The sequence below is a fragment of the Vulpes lagopus genome, chromosome X, assembly GCF_018345385.1.
Source record: "Vulpes lagopus strain Blue_001 chromosome X, ASM1834538v1, whole genome shotgun sequence".
NCBI classification, from domain to species: Eukaryota; Metazoa; Chordata; class Mammalia; order Carnivora; family Canidae; genus Vulpes; species Vulpes lagopus.
Window position 1 is genome coordinate 122,055,648 of NC_054848.1, and position 18,627 is coordinate 122,074,274.

General features: G+C 45.2%; 1 protein-coding gene across 3 annotated transcripts in view; it reads right to left on the reverse strand.

The window, feature by feature from the left end:
* F8 (coagulation factor VIII) overlaps window positions 1-18,627 on the reverse strand; it is a 149,042-nt gene that overhangs the window by 20,286 nt on the left and 110,129 nt on the right. For all 3 annotated transcript variants that reach the window (XM_041740695.1, XM_041740696.1, XM_041740694.1), the window contains 7 exons: window positions 17,009-17,221; window positions 16,290-16,518; window positions 15,890-16,072; window positions 14,043-14,159; window positions 13,379-13,450; window positions 11,984-12,069; window positions 7,538-7,693 (listed from right to left, as the gene is read on the reverse strand). In XM_041740695.1, coding sequence (XP_041596629.1) covers window positions 7,538-7,693; window positions 11,984-12,069; window positions 13,379-13,450; window positions 14,043-14,159; window positions 15,890-16,072; window positions 16,290-16,518; window positions 17,009-17,221 — 1,056 coding nt within the window. The remainder of the gene's footprint in view (window positions 1-7,537; window positions 7,694-11,983; window positions 12,070-13,378; window positions 13,451-14,042; window positions 14,160-15,889; window positions 16,073-16,289; window positions 16,519-17,008; window positions 17,222-18,627) is intronic.

Here is an 18,627-nt window from a genome sequence, read left to right on the forward strand (position 1 = left end):
CCTTCCTCCATAACGCGGAATAGCTGCTCCGCCTGTCGGGAAGCAGCAAGGGGAAGAGCGGGTGGCTGCGCTTCGGGCCGCCTGTGCTCATTCACTTGCAGCGCTCCGTGCGCCTGCTGCTCGGGCTGTGCTGCGCACTCAGTCCACAGACAACCTTGGCCGCGTGGGCCTTCCTCGGCGCCAAGGCGAATGTGGCCCGCGCAAAGCAGGGGGCCACGTTCGACTGTCGAGGTGTCTGGCGTGCCTTGGAACTCACGGTTGTGGGCCTAGGTTCCATTCTCAGACGTGGGCCTGGGCCACGCCGTGACTTACTTGTCCTGGGCGTCTTCCCGCCACTCGTGGGTAACTGAGATGTGTTGAATCGGCGTGCTGCTGTCCTATTGCGCGGTCGTCGGCCTGCGAGACCGGGCCTTTCTTGCCCAAGAGGACAGCATCCTGTTTCAGAATCCTGCATTTTCAAGGCTTTTTGGTCCAAATGTCACGTGCAAACGTTACCAGCTGCGTGTTTGTACATTCCACTTGTCTTCAGGGGTTTGGGAGGGACAGTGAGAACTCTCCAGAATGTAATCTCCCTCTCAGTCCTTCTGCTTTCCGAAAATGCACCCTTTAGCCTGAGGCTGTGTACGGAACTGGTCTGGTGGGGTGAGGTTTAAGGACGAGGTTCGGCAGTTCTGTTGTGCCTTTAGTGTGTGTGTGTGTGTTGGGGGATGTGTAGGCGGTGGTCGCCGTGAGTTAAGCGCCTCTAAATGGGTGGGAGGTTAGGGTAGTCTTCATGCCTCCATTTCAACAATGGGGAAGCAGTCAGTAGGTAAGAAAATACAAAAGAGGCCCGTCAGACACAGACTCCGCCACCAGTCCTGCGCACTCACGTGGCTGCCTGGAAGGGTCTTTCGGAGCCCTAAAAGCCTAGTCTAACCTATTGCAAAAGTGTTAGGGTATCAGACACATGAAAAGATGCTCAACATCACTAATCATCAGGGAAATGCAAGTGAAAACCACAATGAGATATCTCATCACATCTGTCAGAATGGCTAAAATCAAAACCCCAGGAAAGCACAGGTGTTGGTGAGGATGTGGAGAAAAGGGAGCCTTCATGCTCTATTGGTGTGAATGCCAGCTGTTGCAGCCACTGTGGAAAACAGTATGGAGGTTCCTTTAAAAATTAAAAATAGAACTACCATATGATCATGTAATTCCCCTACTGGGTATTTACCCAACGAAAATGAGAACACTAATTCGAAGAAAGGTACACACCCCTATGTTTACAGCAGCATTATTTACAACAGTCAATATATGGGAGCAATCCAAGTGTCCATAGATGAATGGATCAGACACACACACACAAACACACACACACACACACATCCAAAATGGAGTATTTCTGAGCCCTGAAAAAGAATTGAATCTTGCCATCTGCAACATGGATGGATCTAGAATGTATAATGCTATGTGAAATAAGAGAAAGCCAAATACTGTATGATTTCACTCCTGTGGGATTTAAGAAAAAAAAGATGAAAGAAAAAAAAGACCAAAAAACCAGACTCCTAAATATAGACCAGAAACTGATGGTCACCAGATGGGGTGTAGGTGTGGGGATGGGTGAAATACATGATGGGGATTAAGTGCACTTAATTGTCATGAGCCCTGGGTAATGTATAGAGGTGTTGAGTCACTATGTTGTACACCTGAAACTAATGTAACACTACATTAATTATACTGGAATTTTTGAAAAAAGTTTTTTAAAAAAGTGGTTAGGGTGCATGGTCCTTTGCAGTTTTACTTTTCTTGGTATACCCTCAACCCGGGCTACAGGCCTGGCCAGTAGTCTTTTTTTTTATACATTTATTTTTTATTGGTGTTCAATTTGCCAACAGCTAGAGTAACACCCAGTGCTCATCCCGTCAAGTGCCCCCCTCAGTCTGGCCAGTAGTCTTATTGATGAGGGAGCAAAAGGCAAGCTGAGGGCAAAGCACACGCTAATACTCCGCAACGACTGCCCCCCTCCCACCCCACCCACCAGGGGGGAAAGGTGTGATGTGCAGGCACTCCTGGCTGCCCAAGAGCAAAGGAAGGGGAAAAACCAATGCTTAACTGACAGAGATCACAGTCATGCACGACATGAATCTTCCATCAGTTTGCAACTGTCTTAATGATTTACAAGGAAAAAAGCAATCATCAGTAGCCAGACCTCCCGAACCCTATACTCACTTTCCTGGACCTTAACATCACCCTCCCCTCCATAGGATGGAAAATCTTACATAATCAGCCACTCCTCACAACCCCAGTGCAGGTCTTTCTGCCCACGGGTCCTGTCCCTGTGCTGTAATTAAAACAGCATTTTTTTTTTGCACTGAAAAAGTCTCAAGAATTCTTCGCCATTGGCTCCCAACCCTCACTTCAAATCACATCACTACAACAACAATGTATAGGAGTTTTGATATGTGACTGGTGACGGTATTTGGGTTTGGGCTTAAGGAAAAGCGCCCTTAGACCTCTGGTCTAACTCCTTGCATTGAGGATGTAGAGGGGAGGGTTGGCCAGAGAGCCTGGTGTTGGGTATACAAGTATAATTTTAGAAAACATGAAAGTTGTTTTCCGTTTGTCACTGGCTCATTTGTAGCTCTCCCTCAGAAACTTCAAAGCATAGATAGCTGGGCTAAGGCTAGATTGCCGCAATTTTCATAGGCTTTGACAAATCCCTTGGTGATTATCAACTTTACGTCAAAATAACACTGATTTCTAACACAACCAAAAATAAATATTTTTAAAGGACATTAAAAATACTCTTCTTTTTAACTTAAAAACCAGAGAGAAAATGCCACATCACTGAAATGCTCATTGATATATCAAAGTTAACATATACAGGGGCACCTGGGTGGCTCAGTGGCTGAGCATCTGCCTTTGGCTCAGGTCATGATCCTGGGGTCCTGGGATCGAGTCCCGCAACGGGCTCACTGCATGGAGCCTGCTCCTCCCTCTGCTTGTGTCTCTGACTCTCTGTGTCTCTCATGGATAAATAAGTAAAATCTTTTAAAAAAAATAAAAAAGTTAGGGCAGCCCGGGTGGCTCAGTGGTTTAGCGCCGCCTTTAGCCCAGGGCGTGATCCTGGGGCCTCAGGATCGAGTCCCATGTCGGGCTTCCTGCATGGAGCCTGCTTCTCCCTCTGCCTCTGTCTGTGCCTCTCTCTCTGTGTCTTTCGTGAATAAATAAATCTTACAAAAATAAAAAAGTTAACATTTACATTATTCTACACTATTGAGAATGGTGGCAGTGTAGCTGTGGTCCTTAAAGGTTCCCCTCTCCCTCTTTATGTGGGACATCCATGATAAGAAATATCTCTGATGAACAAGATTTTGTCTGTGAGCAAAACAAAGATATAAAAACATCTGAGAATCACTACACTGGGGGACGATGCCTAAGATTGAAATATGCACATTAGGCAAGCCGTGGGGATGGAAGAATCCTTCATGGCACTGCCTAGGCATCTCTACTGCCATTAGGCCAGACCAGCAGTCTGCAAACTTTCTGTAAAGGACCAGATGGAAATATTTTAGTCTTTTCAGGCCACAAATGATCTTTGTTGCATAATGTTTGTTTTTGCAACTTTAAACCTGTAAAACCCATTCTTAACTCACAGTCCGTACAAAAGCAAGTGGTAGTCCAAATTCATGGATGGGCTCTAGCTTCCCCACCTCTGTACTAGAATCTAGAACATAGCAGTTACTCAGTAACTGTTTATTAAATGAATGACCTTCATGAGAGTAGTTAACTCTTTTATCATACTGAATGAGAAAGACTGAAAATAAATGAACTAGTCATTCAACTCCATGTTTTAGGAAAGATAAAACCGAAAGAAAGTAAAAGAAAATTTTAAAGTTTTGAACAGAAATTAATGAGTTAGAAAACAACTCCAGGGGCGCCTGGGTGGCTCAGTTGGTTAAGCATCTGACTCTTGTTTTTGGCTCAGGTCACCATCTCAGCGTGGGATTGAGCCCTGTGTCGGGTTCCTGCTCAGCACAGAGTCTGCTTTAGCTTCTCTATCTCTCCCTCTCCCTCCTATTCATGCTCTCTCTCTCTCTCTTTTTAAAATTTATTTATTTATTCATGAGAAACACACAGAGAGAGGTGGAGACACAGGCGGAGGGAGAAGCAGGCTCCATGCAGGGAGCCCGACGTGGGACTCGATTCTGGGTCTCCAGGATCACGCCCTGGGCCAAAGGCAGGCGCTAAACCACCGAGCCACCCAGGGATCCCCTCATGCTCTCTTTCAAATAAATAATAAAATCTTAAAAAAAAAAAAACCTTAAAATCTATGTTTGATTTTAAGACCAAGAGTTGATTCTTTGAAAATCCAATAGAATAGACAGACACTCACCCCACTCTGGTTAAGGGAGAAACAGAGAGAAGTATGTGTGTATGCGGTATGGCTCTAGGGCATAGGCTGGGCCAGAGAACTCTAGTGTAGACATTCACAGCAATTAGCTACGGGCAATAGAAAATGGGATGTGAATATTCAGACAAGAAATGGAAAAGATAGCCAAGCTTCTATCACTAAGGCACAGAGCTCAGTGGCATCTCCACCTAACTTTGCTGAAACACATGATTACTACGTTAATCAAGCTATTCTAGATCAACAAGTTAATAGGAAAAGATGGAAGCTTTTCTACTTTATTTTCAAGTTTAATATAAGTCTCATGCCAAAATCTCATAAATAGAGCTCCTAAAACCTATTTTATTGATTAGTATACATAGAAAAATTCTAAACAAAATGTAAGCGAAGTGAGTCCCGCTAAGTTTCCAATGAGCAGGACACTGGCTGAGCCCGCTTTCCCAGAGATTTCCCAGCGCTGTGCTGGAGCGGCCTAGTACCAGCCTGTGAGGGCCAACTGAGCACATGTGTTCCCAACGCGGCATTCAACATGACAGCAGCAGCTTGAAAGCAGGTCTGATGGGGATATTAACATCATGGAAATCAGCAAATGCTACAAACCAAGGCCTTTCCCCCCTCGTCATCCCCCATTTTGCTCCAGAGCCAGTTGTGTACCATTTGCCAGCACACGACTGAACGTCAGTGCAGTGTGACAATAGGAAAGAAAGTGATCACGTCAGAGATGTTGAAAAAGCATGTGGTGCAATTCTGCAGCCATTCTAAATGCAGCAGGAGTAGAAAGAAACCTTGTAAATGTGATAAAAAGTGTTTGTTTAAAATCTTAAAAAAAAAAAAAAAAAGCAGCCCGAGTGGCTCAGCAGTTTAGCACCGCCTTCGGCCCAGGGCGTGATCCTGGAGACCCGGGATCGAGTCCCGTGTTGGGCTCCCTGCATGGAGCCTGCTTCTCCCTCTGCCTGTGTCTCTGCCTCTCTCTCTCTCTCTCTCTCTCTCTCTGTCTATCATGAATAAATAAATCTTTAAAAAAATTGTCACTGCAAGTCTGCAATTCATATGCTCAGCACGTAGACCTGGTCTTACGTCCAAGTATGTGTCCACAAGCACGGGGTATGGAAGACGCCCACAGAGCTCCATGGGTGTGTCCGGATTCTGCATCTTTGTCGAGTATATTCAGAACATGTAACGGATTTTCCCCTATGTATGCCATAACTCCATAAAAAGAAGGGCTCTAAAAGGTTGACAGGTCACTCTACAATCAGGTGATGCTACAGTTCTTGCCACAGTGATTAAATGCCGCTGTCCACTGAGTCTCCCGATGTCTTTCTCACCATCTGTACCTCATCCCATAGTATCACTGGTGATAGTCTGAGAAATTGTGATACCACCATGCACCATGGATTACCCAACAGCCAATCTTCTCCCTAAGCAAGGAAATCACACCGTATTCTTTGAATATGGTAGCAACAGAATCCTAGAATTCCTTTGAGGGTCTGATTCTTGGGGCTACTTCTGGCATTAGTTACTGTATAAGACAGAGTTTGACCACGAAACAAGGAACATTCAAACCATAATGATTAGGGAAAAGGCGTATAAAGGTACTAGGTAGGTAGGTGAGGGCAGGGTATTGCCAACCTAGGGCTGGTGGGAGGTGGAGCGGGAGCAGAATCTTAAAGGAGATAATCTAGTAGATTCTTTTAGTGGTTTACAAAAATGACCACAAATTCCTTACATTGCTCCCACTGAGAAGCAGGGTCTATGTCTCTTCCCCTTGAATCTGGGTGTATGTGTGAGAAGCTCAGGCGTCAGGGGAAGGCCATATGGAGTTACTTCAGTCACGGCCCCAGATGCTATCCTAGCTAGGTTAGTCAGCACCAACTACCAGCCATGCAAGGGAAGAAGCTTCCAGATGGTTCTAGCTCCCAGCTGTCAAATCTTCTTAGCTGAGGCCCTAGATATTGTGAGCACAGCCAGCCATTTCTGCTGTGCTAAAAGTCCTGACCCCATAGAATCCGTGAACAAAACAGAACGGTTGTCCTTCTGACATGAGGTTTTGGGGTGGTTTGGTACTCAGTGACAGCAGGTGGACCAGGGAGAGAAGGCCAGTCGGAAGGGAGCAGCGACCTTCGGTGGAGAGATACAGCCCAATCCTCTACAAGGAGAGCACCAGGAGAAGAAATACCTTTTTTATGTACATTTTTGAAGTAAACTCTATGCCCAATGTGGGGTTGAACTCACAGCCCCGAGATCAAGAGTCACGTGCTCTACCGAGGGAGCCAGCCAGGCGCCCCAAGAATTAATGTCTTGATCTGACTCTGCTTCCTTCCTCTGATCTCCTGCCAGTGCTCCCAGAAGGTAGAGGGTAAGTCAGACTCACAGAACCAGAAGCAGGACAATGCATCTGAAGGGGAAAATGAGTTATTGGAGCCGCTGGAGGGTTTTTTAACTTTGTTCTGAAGAGAAGAGGCAGACACTGGAAGGTTGTAGGCACAGGGCTGATAAGATGATTCTCCCCAAAAAGGTTTTATCAGAGAAGAGACTAGAAACAGGAGACAACTAGTTAGGAATGTAACGGAGTAGATGAATGTGAGTTGATGGGCCTCAGGCAATAAACAGTAACAGCCGCAGCGGTGACACAGAAGAGACAGGAGAGGATTGCGGGCTGTGTGGACCAATTCAGCAGGGGGCACGAACACGAGGAAGGGTACACATGATGCTAAGGTTGCAAGCCTGTTGAATTTAGGGTCTTGTGACCCTTTCCCAAGGTCTCAGCCAACGCTTTATGTGGAGGACGGGAATCTTGAACCTGCATTCATGATTTGCCCCCCTAAACTCAAGTCTGTGATTGACGGTTTGCTGGACATGTGACCTGATTGCCCTGCCATCACGTCAAACGAATGTCATCCGTCCACGGAGTCCTCGCCACCTATCTCTGCCTACAGAGCACCTCTCCAGGTCTGTTGTCTATGAGATCTTTGATGCTCCTACTTTGATCCATATGTTCACAATCACTCCTACTGCCCATAAGTGGAAAAATCTTTTCTTAGAATGAAGTTCATAGAAGCTAGGAGTGTCTGTCCCGAATTTGAAATCTTTGTCAAAAGCTCTTTAAAAGACTCATGCATTCTCTTGAAAGAAGAACTAATGACATACCATTAAGGTCCCCGTGGAATTCCCTCGATAACTGTGCCACTTGTTGCCATCCAGACTGTACATGATGATAAACTGAGACACGTAGAGGCTGGAGAACTTCTGGCGGGCCCCCTGGGTCATGATGCCATGAATAATCATCGGTGCCAAGAGATCCACCTGCCAATGAAAGCAACACTTCATGTAAATGCACCACCTCCTGAGGTTACTTATTGGCTAGAGAAGGACCCGCATCAATACGGGTATTCTCAGGAGTACCTTGGGTGCGTGCGAGGTGCTGAGATGAGTGACGGGAACAAAAAGCAAAGGTGCTTATTAGGGTCCCCGCCTAGTTCCCGACAAACCAGGGGACGCTCAAAGCAATGTGCTGCAGACAAGGGGCCACGGAACCTCGTGCCTTGCCCAACCTCAGCCTCGGCCTCGGCCAAGCCACTCCCTGCGCTCTCCGCAGCCCAGCGCCCATCCCAACATCACTGCGAGTGATAAGCCGCTGTCCCTCTTTCAAGTGTTAGTTCAGAAGCTATTTCTCCTGGTTCGCCTTTCGTGACTCACCCAGACAAGTTTAGTGCTGCTTTCTCTGTCTCTGCTTCATTTCGTATGTGAGCGCATCAGAGCATCTTACTGCACCACATTGGAGAGCTGTCTTTGCTCATCTGCTGTCCCTGTTACACCAAGACCCTCACGGCAGTGAATCTGGGTCACCTAACGTGGTGTTTATAACAAAGGTTTGGGGACGCCTGGGTGGCTCAGCGGTTTAGTGCCTGCCTTTGGCCCAGGGCCTGATCCTGGAGTCCTAGGATCGAGTCCCACACGGGGCTCCCTGAGTGTAGCCTGCTTCTCCCTCTGCCTGTCTCTCTCTCTCTCTCTCTCTCTCTCTCTCTCTCATGAATAAATAAATAGAAATCCTTAAAAAAATGAAAAAGTCTAAAAAAAAAAAAAAAAACAAAGGTTTACTAGAAGGTTTAAAGGGTCAGTACATGTAAGGTCGAGTTCAGTGCCTGACACGTACTAAATACTTAGTAAATGTTAGCTTTTATATTTTTTCTACCCCAGTATTTAACATGGCATCTGATATAATACTGATACATAGCAAATGCTTTGGAACGAATGAGTGAATAATGGCAGAGTAGTAAGGATTTATTAATATTTTTTCACTTTCCCCAACCCCCTGGAATGATTGTTTTTGTTTTATTCATGAGAGACACAGAGAGAGAGAGAGAGGCAGAGACACAGGCAGAGGGAGAAGCAGCCTCCATGCAGGGAGCCCGACGTGGGACTCAATCTCGGGACCCCAGGATCACGCCCTGGGCTGAAGGCAAGCGCCAAACCACTGAGCCACCCAGGGATCCCCCGAATGGTTGTTCTTAAAGAAGAGAGCATGGCCATGCAAGCATTACAAGGCAGTATCTACTCCAGCAATTTTGGCATCGCTTACTGTCCTAACAAGCAAGTCACGGTTAACTTGTCACAGGCAATGACACTGGAGCCTAATGACTGTCTCCTTCAGGTAGTTCCATCCCTCCATCTATTAATCCAAAGACTATTTTTTTTAGCATTTGTTATGTGATCAGCACTGCTCTAGGCACTGGGGATAGAGCCCTGCCCTATGGAACTTACATCTGACTTGGAGAAACAGCCTACACATCATACAGGTTTTTATTTATTGACAGCATCAAGCAGTGATAAGCACAGGAGAAAAAGCAGCAGGGTAAGAGGACACAGTGGCAAGGTCGTCAGAAGGTACAGCACCATCTCGGCCCAGATGAGATGATCCTCCCAACTGAAGCCACTTCATTTCTCCCTCGGCTTTGTGGTCCTGAAAGGACTAGGTGCAAAAACCGTGACCTTTGTTGAATTGACTTGTACTATTTCTTTTTTTTAAGATTTTATTTATTTATTAGTGAGAGACACATACACACACACAGAGAAAGAGGCAGAGACCCAGGCAGAGGGAGAAGCAGGATCCATGCAGGGAACCTGATGTGGGACTCGATCCTGTGACTCAGGATCACGCCCTGGGCCAAAGGCAGACCCCCAACCACTGAGCCACCCAGGCGTCCCGACTTGTACTATTTCTTCATGCAGTATATGAGAGGTCTTTTCTGGACCACTGACTATTGCACTTTCTAGTATTTTAATAAGTCTTGCCAGACACCTTTTCCACCTATATTCTGTAACTGCTAAATGTTTGGCAAAGTGCCAATCTTATCAATTTTATCTTATTTTTGTACTTCATCTGTATTATATTGGGAATCTTGGTGGAATTTGGCAATTACCGAGTCAATATCTTCACCTAGGTATCCAGCCATGTATCTGAGTGTGACAAGACACATCTCTCTACAAAGAAGGAAGCAAAACAGTAATGACTCATTCAGTGCACAAATACAAACACTGCAGCCTGACATCTCTGATTGCCTCCTGGCTCCCTAGAACCACTTCTTTTGTTTTCTTTTTTCTTCCTTCCTTCCTTCCTTTCTTTCTTTCTTTCTTTCTTTCTTTCTTTCTTTCTTTCTTTCTTTCTTCTATCTTTCTCTTTTTGTAAGTCAACATAACTCTTTATTTTTCTGGGGAATTTAGTTTTTATAGCCACTAGATCAAGAAAATGTGTACCTAGGATTCAGTAGGACATATAGAAAAAAACACCTTGAGGCAGAGGTGTTGATACAGACTGGATGATAATACAATCAGGTGGGTTTGTAGCTGGTTCACAACTGGATGTTGCACTTTCCAAAATATAAAAGCTAACATTTACTAAGTATTTAGTATGTGTCAGGCACTGAACTCAGGACGTTACAGATGATTATCAACTTAGACGGAGCATTCTAGAAACAGTATAGTATCATGATTAAAAATTAGGCCTCTGGAGCCCAACTATCACGGTTTGCATTTTGGCTCAGTCACTTATTGGCTGTGTGACTTGGGGCAAGTTACTTTTCTTTGCTTCAGCTTTTTTATCTGGAATGAGGATGATAATAACAGTGTGGTAAAGATTTGCTAGCTTGGACTTGTTTTAAGCACACAGTCACAGAGCCCTGTCTGCCTCAATACTCTGATCATGAATTAGCCAAAGTACAAAAAATTTACTCAAATCAGTGAATTATGTGAAACCGGGAAGACTGAGAAAGTCTTTGGAGACGGAAGCTGGAACAATGGGCCAAATCTAGGAAGTGGAAACTTAGGGGTATTACGCAGGTTCTTTGGTTACACACGGAAAAGGCAGTCTATATACTAGTCGAATCAGGTTGTATCCAGTGAAGGAGATCTAATTCCCAAATGGAAATGAGAATGCTATCACAGGAAGGAAATAAATGGAACAACAGATGCAGGGCACTCAAATAGATGACAACATCCACTACCCAGGGATACAGGTGAAGTTGAAAGTGAAAACCACAGAAATACAAGGTAAGAACATGTGGTTTGGGAAGTTCATCAACAAACAAAAATACTTGGGAATTCATGAACAGTCAGTTCAAACTGAGTTATAACTGGCAGTGCCAATAAAATAAACAAAATAAGATGAGCTGATGTGACGCTGACAGATGTGCTCTTCCTCTTCCCATCTACCTACTGGTAGGCCGCCTTATCTTTCCCTGATCCCTATTTATAATTTTCTTTTTTAAATTTATTTTTATTTTTCTATTTATAATTTTCACCTCAAGAAAAAACAGAGGAGTAGATGTGATCTTGCAAAGAAGGAAAATATGTAGGGGAATATCGTCAGTCAACTCAGAAGAGGAAGGAAAGCTGGCGTACGATGAAAAGAGGAGGAGGTGGGGAAAGTAGGTGGTAAAACGTGTCTGCAGTAAGCACCAGAGGTGGGAGGCGTGTTCTGGCTCTAGAGAGAACCCGCTCTTGTGGTTAGGCAGAGAGGCTGAGCTGGCACTTCGACACTACCCTCAGCTCTCATGGCACAAGGAAGAGAGCCACGAGCTTCCATCTGCATGCCCTCAACGGGCTCAGAGCCCTGACTGACCACATGCTCACTTGATAAAATCTTTGGATATGTTGCATTAAATATACCATTAAAATGATTTCCACATGTTTCTTTTAAAATGTGGCTACTAGGAAATATAAAATTACTCATGTGGTTTGCATTTGTGGTTCAAATTATATTACTATTGGATTGCGCTGCTCTAGAGGGAATGGGAGAGTGAGAAAATGGGAAAGACTTAATTAAGAAGAAACTGAGTAACCCTAAAGACACTGTTTCAGTCACTGGCTCCAAGTTAGTTTACCGGATTGGACTAATGCATCAGCATGCTCGATTCTATCCCCGAGTCTTCACTCCTCACTGTTTTTGTGCAAGTCAGAAGCCACTCTATTCTTCAGTTCCTTCCTTGTCAGTTAGTTGGAGTTTGATGAAAGTGACTTTGGTATAAAGGAGATGTATAGTGTTTTGAGCTTGCAAGAGGGATACATGGTGCCATTGAATGTGATGCACTTTCTAACCTTGATCCAGGAAAAGGGGTCCTTCGTGCTCCAGGCATTGATTGATCCGGAATAATGAAGTCTGGCCAGCTTTGGGGCCCACTGTCCTTTGTCCAAGAAAGGGGAGAGAGATTAGATTCAGCTGCGTTGGTCCTAGACACTCAAGAATAAAATTGCTGTCTTTTTTTTTTTTCAAAAGAAAAGATTTAATTTATTTATTTTCGAGAGAAAGAGAGAAAAAACATGAATGAGGGGAGGGGGAAAAGGGAGAGGGACAAGTAGACTCCCTGATGAGGCGGGAGCCTGCTAACACAGCGATCCATCCCACGACCCTAAGACTATGATGTGAGCTGAAATCAAGAGTCGCGTAACCCACTGAGCCCCCAGGCACCCCTAAATTGCTCTCTTGAGAAGGGTTAAACCTAGCTGCGGAGAAGATAAAGGTATAAAGCATAGGAGTATTTTTTTTCTAAACTTATTTTGTTTATTGTTAGGACCTCTAATTAGGTGACACTAGAATGTATTACCGGTACTACAAAATCCTATCATTATTTCTTCATGACACAACATATGTTCCTTGTAGAAAAGTCAGAACATGGAAAATAGAACATAAGGAAAAATAAAAGTTAAAATAAGCCATCCTTTTACCGAGAAAAGAAATAATACTATTTTGGTATAAAACTCTCAAGCCTCGTTTTGAAAAGGCATTTTGTTCCCTCTAAAACTGGGGTTGACAAACCTTTTTCTGTGAACAGCCAGACAGTACATAATTCAGGTTTGCAGATCATGTCTCTGTTTCAGCTACTTAACTGCTGTTGTAGAGCAAAAGCAGCCACAGACAACTGTAAGTGAATGGGGGTGGCTACGTGTGTCAATATGAGATTTCATTTATAGACACTGAAGTTTGAATTTCATATAATCTTCACATGTCATGTGACATTTTTCTTCTCCCAATCATTCAAAGATAGAAAAAAAAATAACTCCTAGCTTATAGGCTATATAAAGGCTTTATAAAAAGAGGCGGTGGGCTGGATGGATTTGGCCTGTAGGGCATGATTTGCTCACCGCGGCTCTCTAATAACATTTGAGAGCCATCTATATACTCTATCCAAGCTTTACCAGCACTGCTCACAGAAACGCTTAACTTCCTGCCACACTGAAGATAATGGACTCAAGGGGGGGCACCAGGGAGTGCAGGGAGGACATTTAAGGAGGCAGCGGCACTGCCCAGGGGAGAAATGATGGTAGCCTGAATTAACATAGTCAAAGGAAGAATCAGAGAGAAATGGGTTTGAGGGACACTTCCGGAGTAGAGTTAAGAGAAGCATGGAGATAGATAGGTTATTGAAATCTCTGCAACAGAAATAAAAAAGATATAATCAGCTCAGTTCTTCGAGACAAAACAACGGTATTTACCATATTGTCCTGAAGCTGTAATCTGAAAATCTCTAATGTGTCCGGAAGCCATCCCCAGCGGAGTCTGACACTCTGAAATCAAAGGAGGGGAGGACGACAGCTACAGAACGGAAAAGTCGGCTCCACAAATGCAAGCCAATGAAAATGGGAGAACGCCAACAAACGGTCAGTATTTCTTATTGTTTATTGTGTGCCAAGAGCTCTACTACATATTTCATTGTACTATCGACATCATTCAATTCACTCCAACAGGTAGGTGCTAGAAGCATCCCCGTTCTGCAGCTGAGGAGCATAAGGACACCAGTGGTTCTTTTACTCGTTTGGGCTTACATCTCAGACTCTTCCAAGCCATATTTGTAAGCTATCTTTGCTCACTGAACCAAAATTCAGCTTCAGATTTTGCTCTTGGAGATCTTGGAGCTTCACAGAGTTCTGAGAAGGAAGATACTGTTTAGCAGCAGCTTGTTAAATATTTAGAGCTTCAGGTTCAGCGTGTTCAAAGCTTCAAACACATCTGCCCTTTTCTGAGGACTCTGGTGATGTCTACCAGCAATATTCATTTTAGATTTGCTAATGACCGTGAGCTTGTATTTATTTCTTGACAAAGGCAACCATGCTAGGAAGGAAGAGAGCCGGACAGAAATAGATGCGCGGTGCTACTCACTCTTGCTGTACACCAGAAACAGAGTGCTCATCCCGGCTTGCAGGTGCTCGCCGATGAGGCATTCTATCCGCCAGATTCCCACTTGGGATGGTAGCATTTCCACAGTCTCAAAAACACCTGATGAAACACAAAAGGAACAAAAAGAATTTCCTTGTACTAAAGCAATGAGCATGAGATACGTAAGTTACTGCAGAACACCAAAGGAGATCTACCTAGGTCAGTTCTACTATTCTTGGATCCCTCAAAGCTACAGTGCTTGTATGTGACCCCTCCAGTTTGGAGGTCCTGGAGATTGAGTTCTGACAACCCCCACCCCTGGGAAATGGGAGAGACAGAGGGGCATGCTATGAGGCATGCTTTGGTCGGCGAGACAGGAAAAAGCCAGGGTTTTTTAGAGCCAAATGTTTTTTTTTTCCCCATTGACCATATGTGAGCTCCCTGGGAGATGGAAGTCAGGGTGAGGTCTTTGTGCACCCAGTTCACTAGGGCTGTCTTGAGGGCTAAAGGAACCCTAGCAGCAAGAAGCTAGAGGGGTTGGGACACCTGGGTGGCTCAGTGGTTGAGCGTCTGCGTTTGGCTCAGGGCATGATCCCGGGGTCCTGGGATTGACTCCCTCATCAGGCTCCCCACAGGTAGCCTGCTTCTCCCTCTGCCTGTGTCTCTGCCTCTCTCTATGTCTCTCATGAGTAACTAAATAAAATATTTTTTTAAAAAGCTAGAGGGGAATACTGATGGGCTGAGCAATGAGTCGCAACGCACCACCTAGAATAAAGGTACCAGGTGTAAGATAAGAACTGTCCTATCATTGGGGCACCTGGGTGGCTCGGTGGTTGAGCGTCTGCCTTCCGCTCAGGTGGTGATCCTGGGGTCCTGGTATCGGGTCCCGCATGGGGCTCCCCGGAGGGAGCCTGCTTCTCCCTCTGCCTGTGTCTCTCATGAATAAAAAACAAACAAACCCAAAACTGTCCTATTATTTAACCTTGACCATTTCCATGCTGGAGTTTAAGGCAGCAGCCAGGAGGGGGTTGGTGGAGACACACAATAAACGTTAGAGGGACAGAGGACTCAAGCACACCTCCCTTTCCCAACGTAGACATCCTGGAGTGGACATGACGTATATTGTGATGTAAAGTGACTGCAGGAGTGTTTCTCACTTAAGAGTAAGGAGAAAGTCACTGAACTTATTGGGGTTTTGCCACAGAAACACAGGAAGTTTGCTCCCACTGTTAAACCTGTTTTTTTTTTTTTTTTAAAGATTTTATTTATTCATGAAAGACACACACACACACACAGAGGCAGAGACACAGGCAGAGGGAGAAGCAGGCTCCATGCGGGGACTCGATCTCGGGTCTCCAGGATCACACCCTGGGCTGAAGGCAGGCACCAAACCGCTGCGCCACCCAGGTTGCCCTGTTAAACCTATTTTAAAGGGACAGTGGAGAGCTAAAATCTAGCTGTATGTTGATCAACACTGTGAGCAGTGAGCGGTGCTTCATCAATATACTGGTTACAGACATAGACTGATCACTCTGTGGCCAACTACTAGTGCCACGTGGGATCCGAGATGGGGCAAATGCCCTCCTCCCAGGAAAGCGCTGCAACATTAATTACAGATTAATTCTGTTCTATTTCCTTGGTAGCACCTTCTCTCTATCTGAAATGATCACGTTTCTTTGCTAATTCATTGATGAGGTCTCTGCAGGGGAAAGTGACTTGAAAAGGTGAGTCACCTGAGATCAGCGAGTCTGTGTGCTCTGCTCGCGGACTGAGGCCCCAGTGCCTAGACCGTTTAAAGGAAGCTGTCGGCAAGTACAGGAGGTGGAAGAAGGGCCCAAACGAGCTCCTACCTGGATAGAGGCTGTAGACTGCCATTTTATATTCCTCTTTTTTCCGTACAGTAAACACATGTCCACTGAAGTGAATGGAATGGATGTTTTCGTTGCTGCCCATGCTGAGCAGATACCATCGGACCTTCTGATCCTGAGCCATTACTAAGCCAGGTAGTGTATCCTTCACATAGCCGTTGATTGCTGGAGGAGAAGACAGAACAGGCTGTTGATACCTATTCTGGAAGTTCCTTTCCCTCCACTCCAGTAAAAGATGCTGATTCCTATGAGGATCGCGCTCCCATGCATATACCCTCAATTCCTACACGGCGCCAGCCTCAGGCTCGAGGCTCCCCTGCTGTGGTGCGCGGGGCGCGCCACACTGAGGAAGAGGAGCAAGCCGGGGTGCGGGTCCTGTTACCATGGAAGCGGAAGTTTTCTTTAAGCGTAGGATCCTCCTTCTGGACATTGCAGGGAGCTCTGCAGTTCCTTTCCAGGTTTTCAGTGAAGTACCAGCTCTTAGTCTCATCGAATATAGTGAAAACCAGGGCAAACTCCTGCACTGTCACTTGCCTCCCATGGGCAGGGTTCAGTGTGTTACTGCGGCAGATCAGAAGGGGTCCGATCAGGCCTGAGTGCACATCTTTCTCCTGGGAGAGAAGACAGCAATCCCGTGAGTTTAAGCTGCCTCACCTACGAACCAGACTCCATTTCTTATCAACTCTATGCTGCTCCAACCCGCTCCTTCTCTTCCCACAGCACAATCCATCCTCTTCATTTATTTTTTATAAATTTATTTTTTATTGGTGTTCAATTTGCCAACATATAGAATACCACCCAGTGCTCATCCCGCCAAGTGCCCCCCTCAGTGCCCGTCACCCAGTCATCCCCACCCCCTGCCCTCCTCCCCTTCCACCACCCCTAGTTCGTTTCCCAGAGTTAGGAGTCTTCATGTTCTGTCTCCCTTTCATCCTCTTGAGTACATTCCAGAGTGATAGCTCTCAAACACAAATTTGATGGCAGCTCCGCGACTGAAAGCTTCCCATTAAGGTTATGATAAATAGCATAATTCTGAGCAGATAACACAAAGTCCATTTCTTTTAAACCAGTAAGTGGTCCGTGCAATGTACACCTGCTTACCAGATCAACATCAGAGAAATAAGCCCAGGCTTTGCAGTCAAACTCATCTTTAGTGGGTGCCATATGATGCTGCACTTTCCAAAAGTAAATTTTGGTTTCATTAGGGTTGACAAACTTTCTTCTAGATTCTGCTCCTTGTCCCTCATCTTCGTCATAAGAAATAAGACTAGAATAGAAGGAGTAGGGACGAGAGGCCTGGTTTTTGAAAGTTACCTGCAGAAAAAAAGTAAATACTAATTTTTGCAGAAAATTCAAGTGTCATGTTTTAGGATCATATAAGGTCCTTACCTTAGGGTTTGCATCCCTAAGAGTAATGCCTATTTTTCGGTTTATTCAAGTTCTTAACACCCAAAGGAAGTGGACAGAGGACAGATGGCAGGAGCCCAAAGCTAAGGATCCATCTATGAGGAAACTGAAGAAGTTTAGAAATCTAAAATCTTTAAAGCATGAACTCAAAGTTGCAAAACAGAGAATTCCTAAATTCTTGACAAAAGTTCCAAAGTAAAAGGAAAAATAGCACCCCAGGAATTTTAAGACATAAACCCCAAGATTAATACATATGGTTCTTATGACCAATTCCAGGAAGAATGCACATGATCTTTATTTTTTTTAATTAAAAAATATTTTTATTGGACTTCAATTTGCCAACATATAGCATAACACCCAGTGCTCATCCTGCCAAGTGCCCCCCTCAGTGCCCATCACCCAGTCACCCCAACCCCCCGCCCACGTCCCGTTCCACCACCCCTTGTTCATTTCCCAGAGTTAGGGGTCTCTCATGTTTTGTCACCCTCACTGATATTTCTCACTCATTTTCTCTCCTTTCCCCTTTATTTTCTTTCACATTTTTTTATATTCCCCAAATGCATGAGACCATACAATGTGAGTCCTTCTCCGATTGACTTATTTCACTCAGCATCATACCCTCCAGTTCCATCCACGTCGAAGCAAACGGTGAGTATTTGTGGTTTCTAATGGCTGAGGAATATTCCATTGTACACATAGACCACATCTCCTTTATCCATCATCTTTCGATGGACACCGAGGCTCCTTCCACAGTTTGGCTACTGTGGACATTGCTGCTAGAAACATCGGGGTACAGGTGTCCCGGCGTTTCCCTCCATCTGTATCTTTGGGGTAAATCCCCAGCAGCGCAATTGCGGGGTCGTAGGGCAGGTCTATTTTTAACTCTTTGAGGAACCTCCACACAGTTTTCCAGAGTGGCTGCACCAGGTCACATTCCCACCGACAGTGCAGGAGGGTTCCCCTTTCTCCGCATCCTCTCCAACATTTGTGGTTTCCTGCCTTGTTAATGTTCCCCATCCTCACTGGTGTGAGGTGGGATCTCATTGTGGTTTTTTTTAAAGATTTTATTCATTTATTCATGATAGAGAGAGAGAGACAGAGACAGACAGAGACACAGGCAGAGGGAGAAGCAGGCTCCATGCAGGGAGCCCGACATGGGACCCGATCCCAGGTCTCCAGGATCACAACCTGGGCCAAAGGCAGGCACTTAAGCCGCTGAGCCACCCGGGTTACCCTTCATTGTGGTTTTGATTTGTATTTCCCTGATGGCAAGTGATGCGGAGCATTTTCTCATGTGCATGTTGGCCATGTCC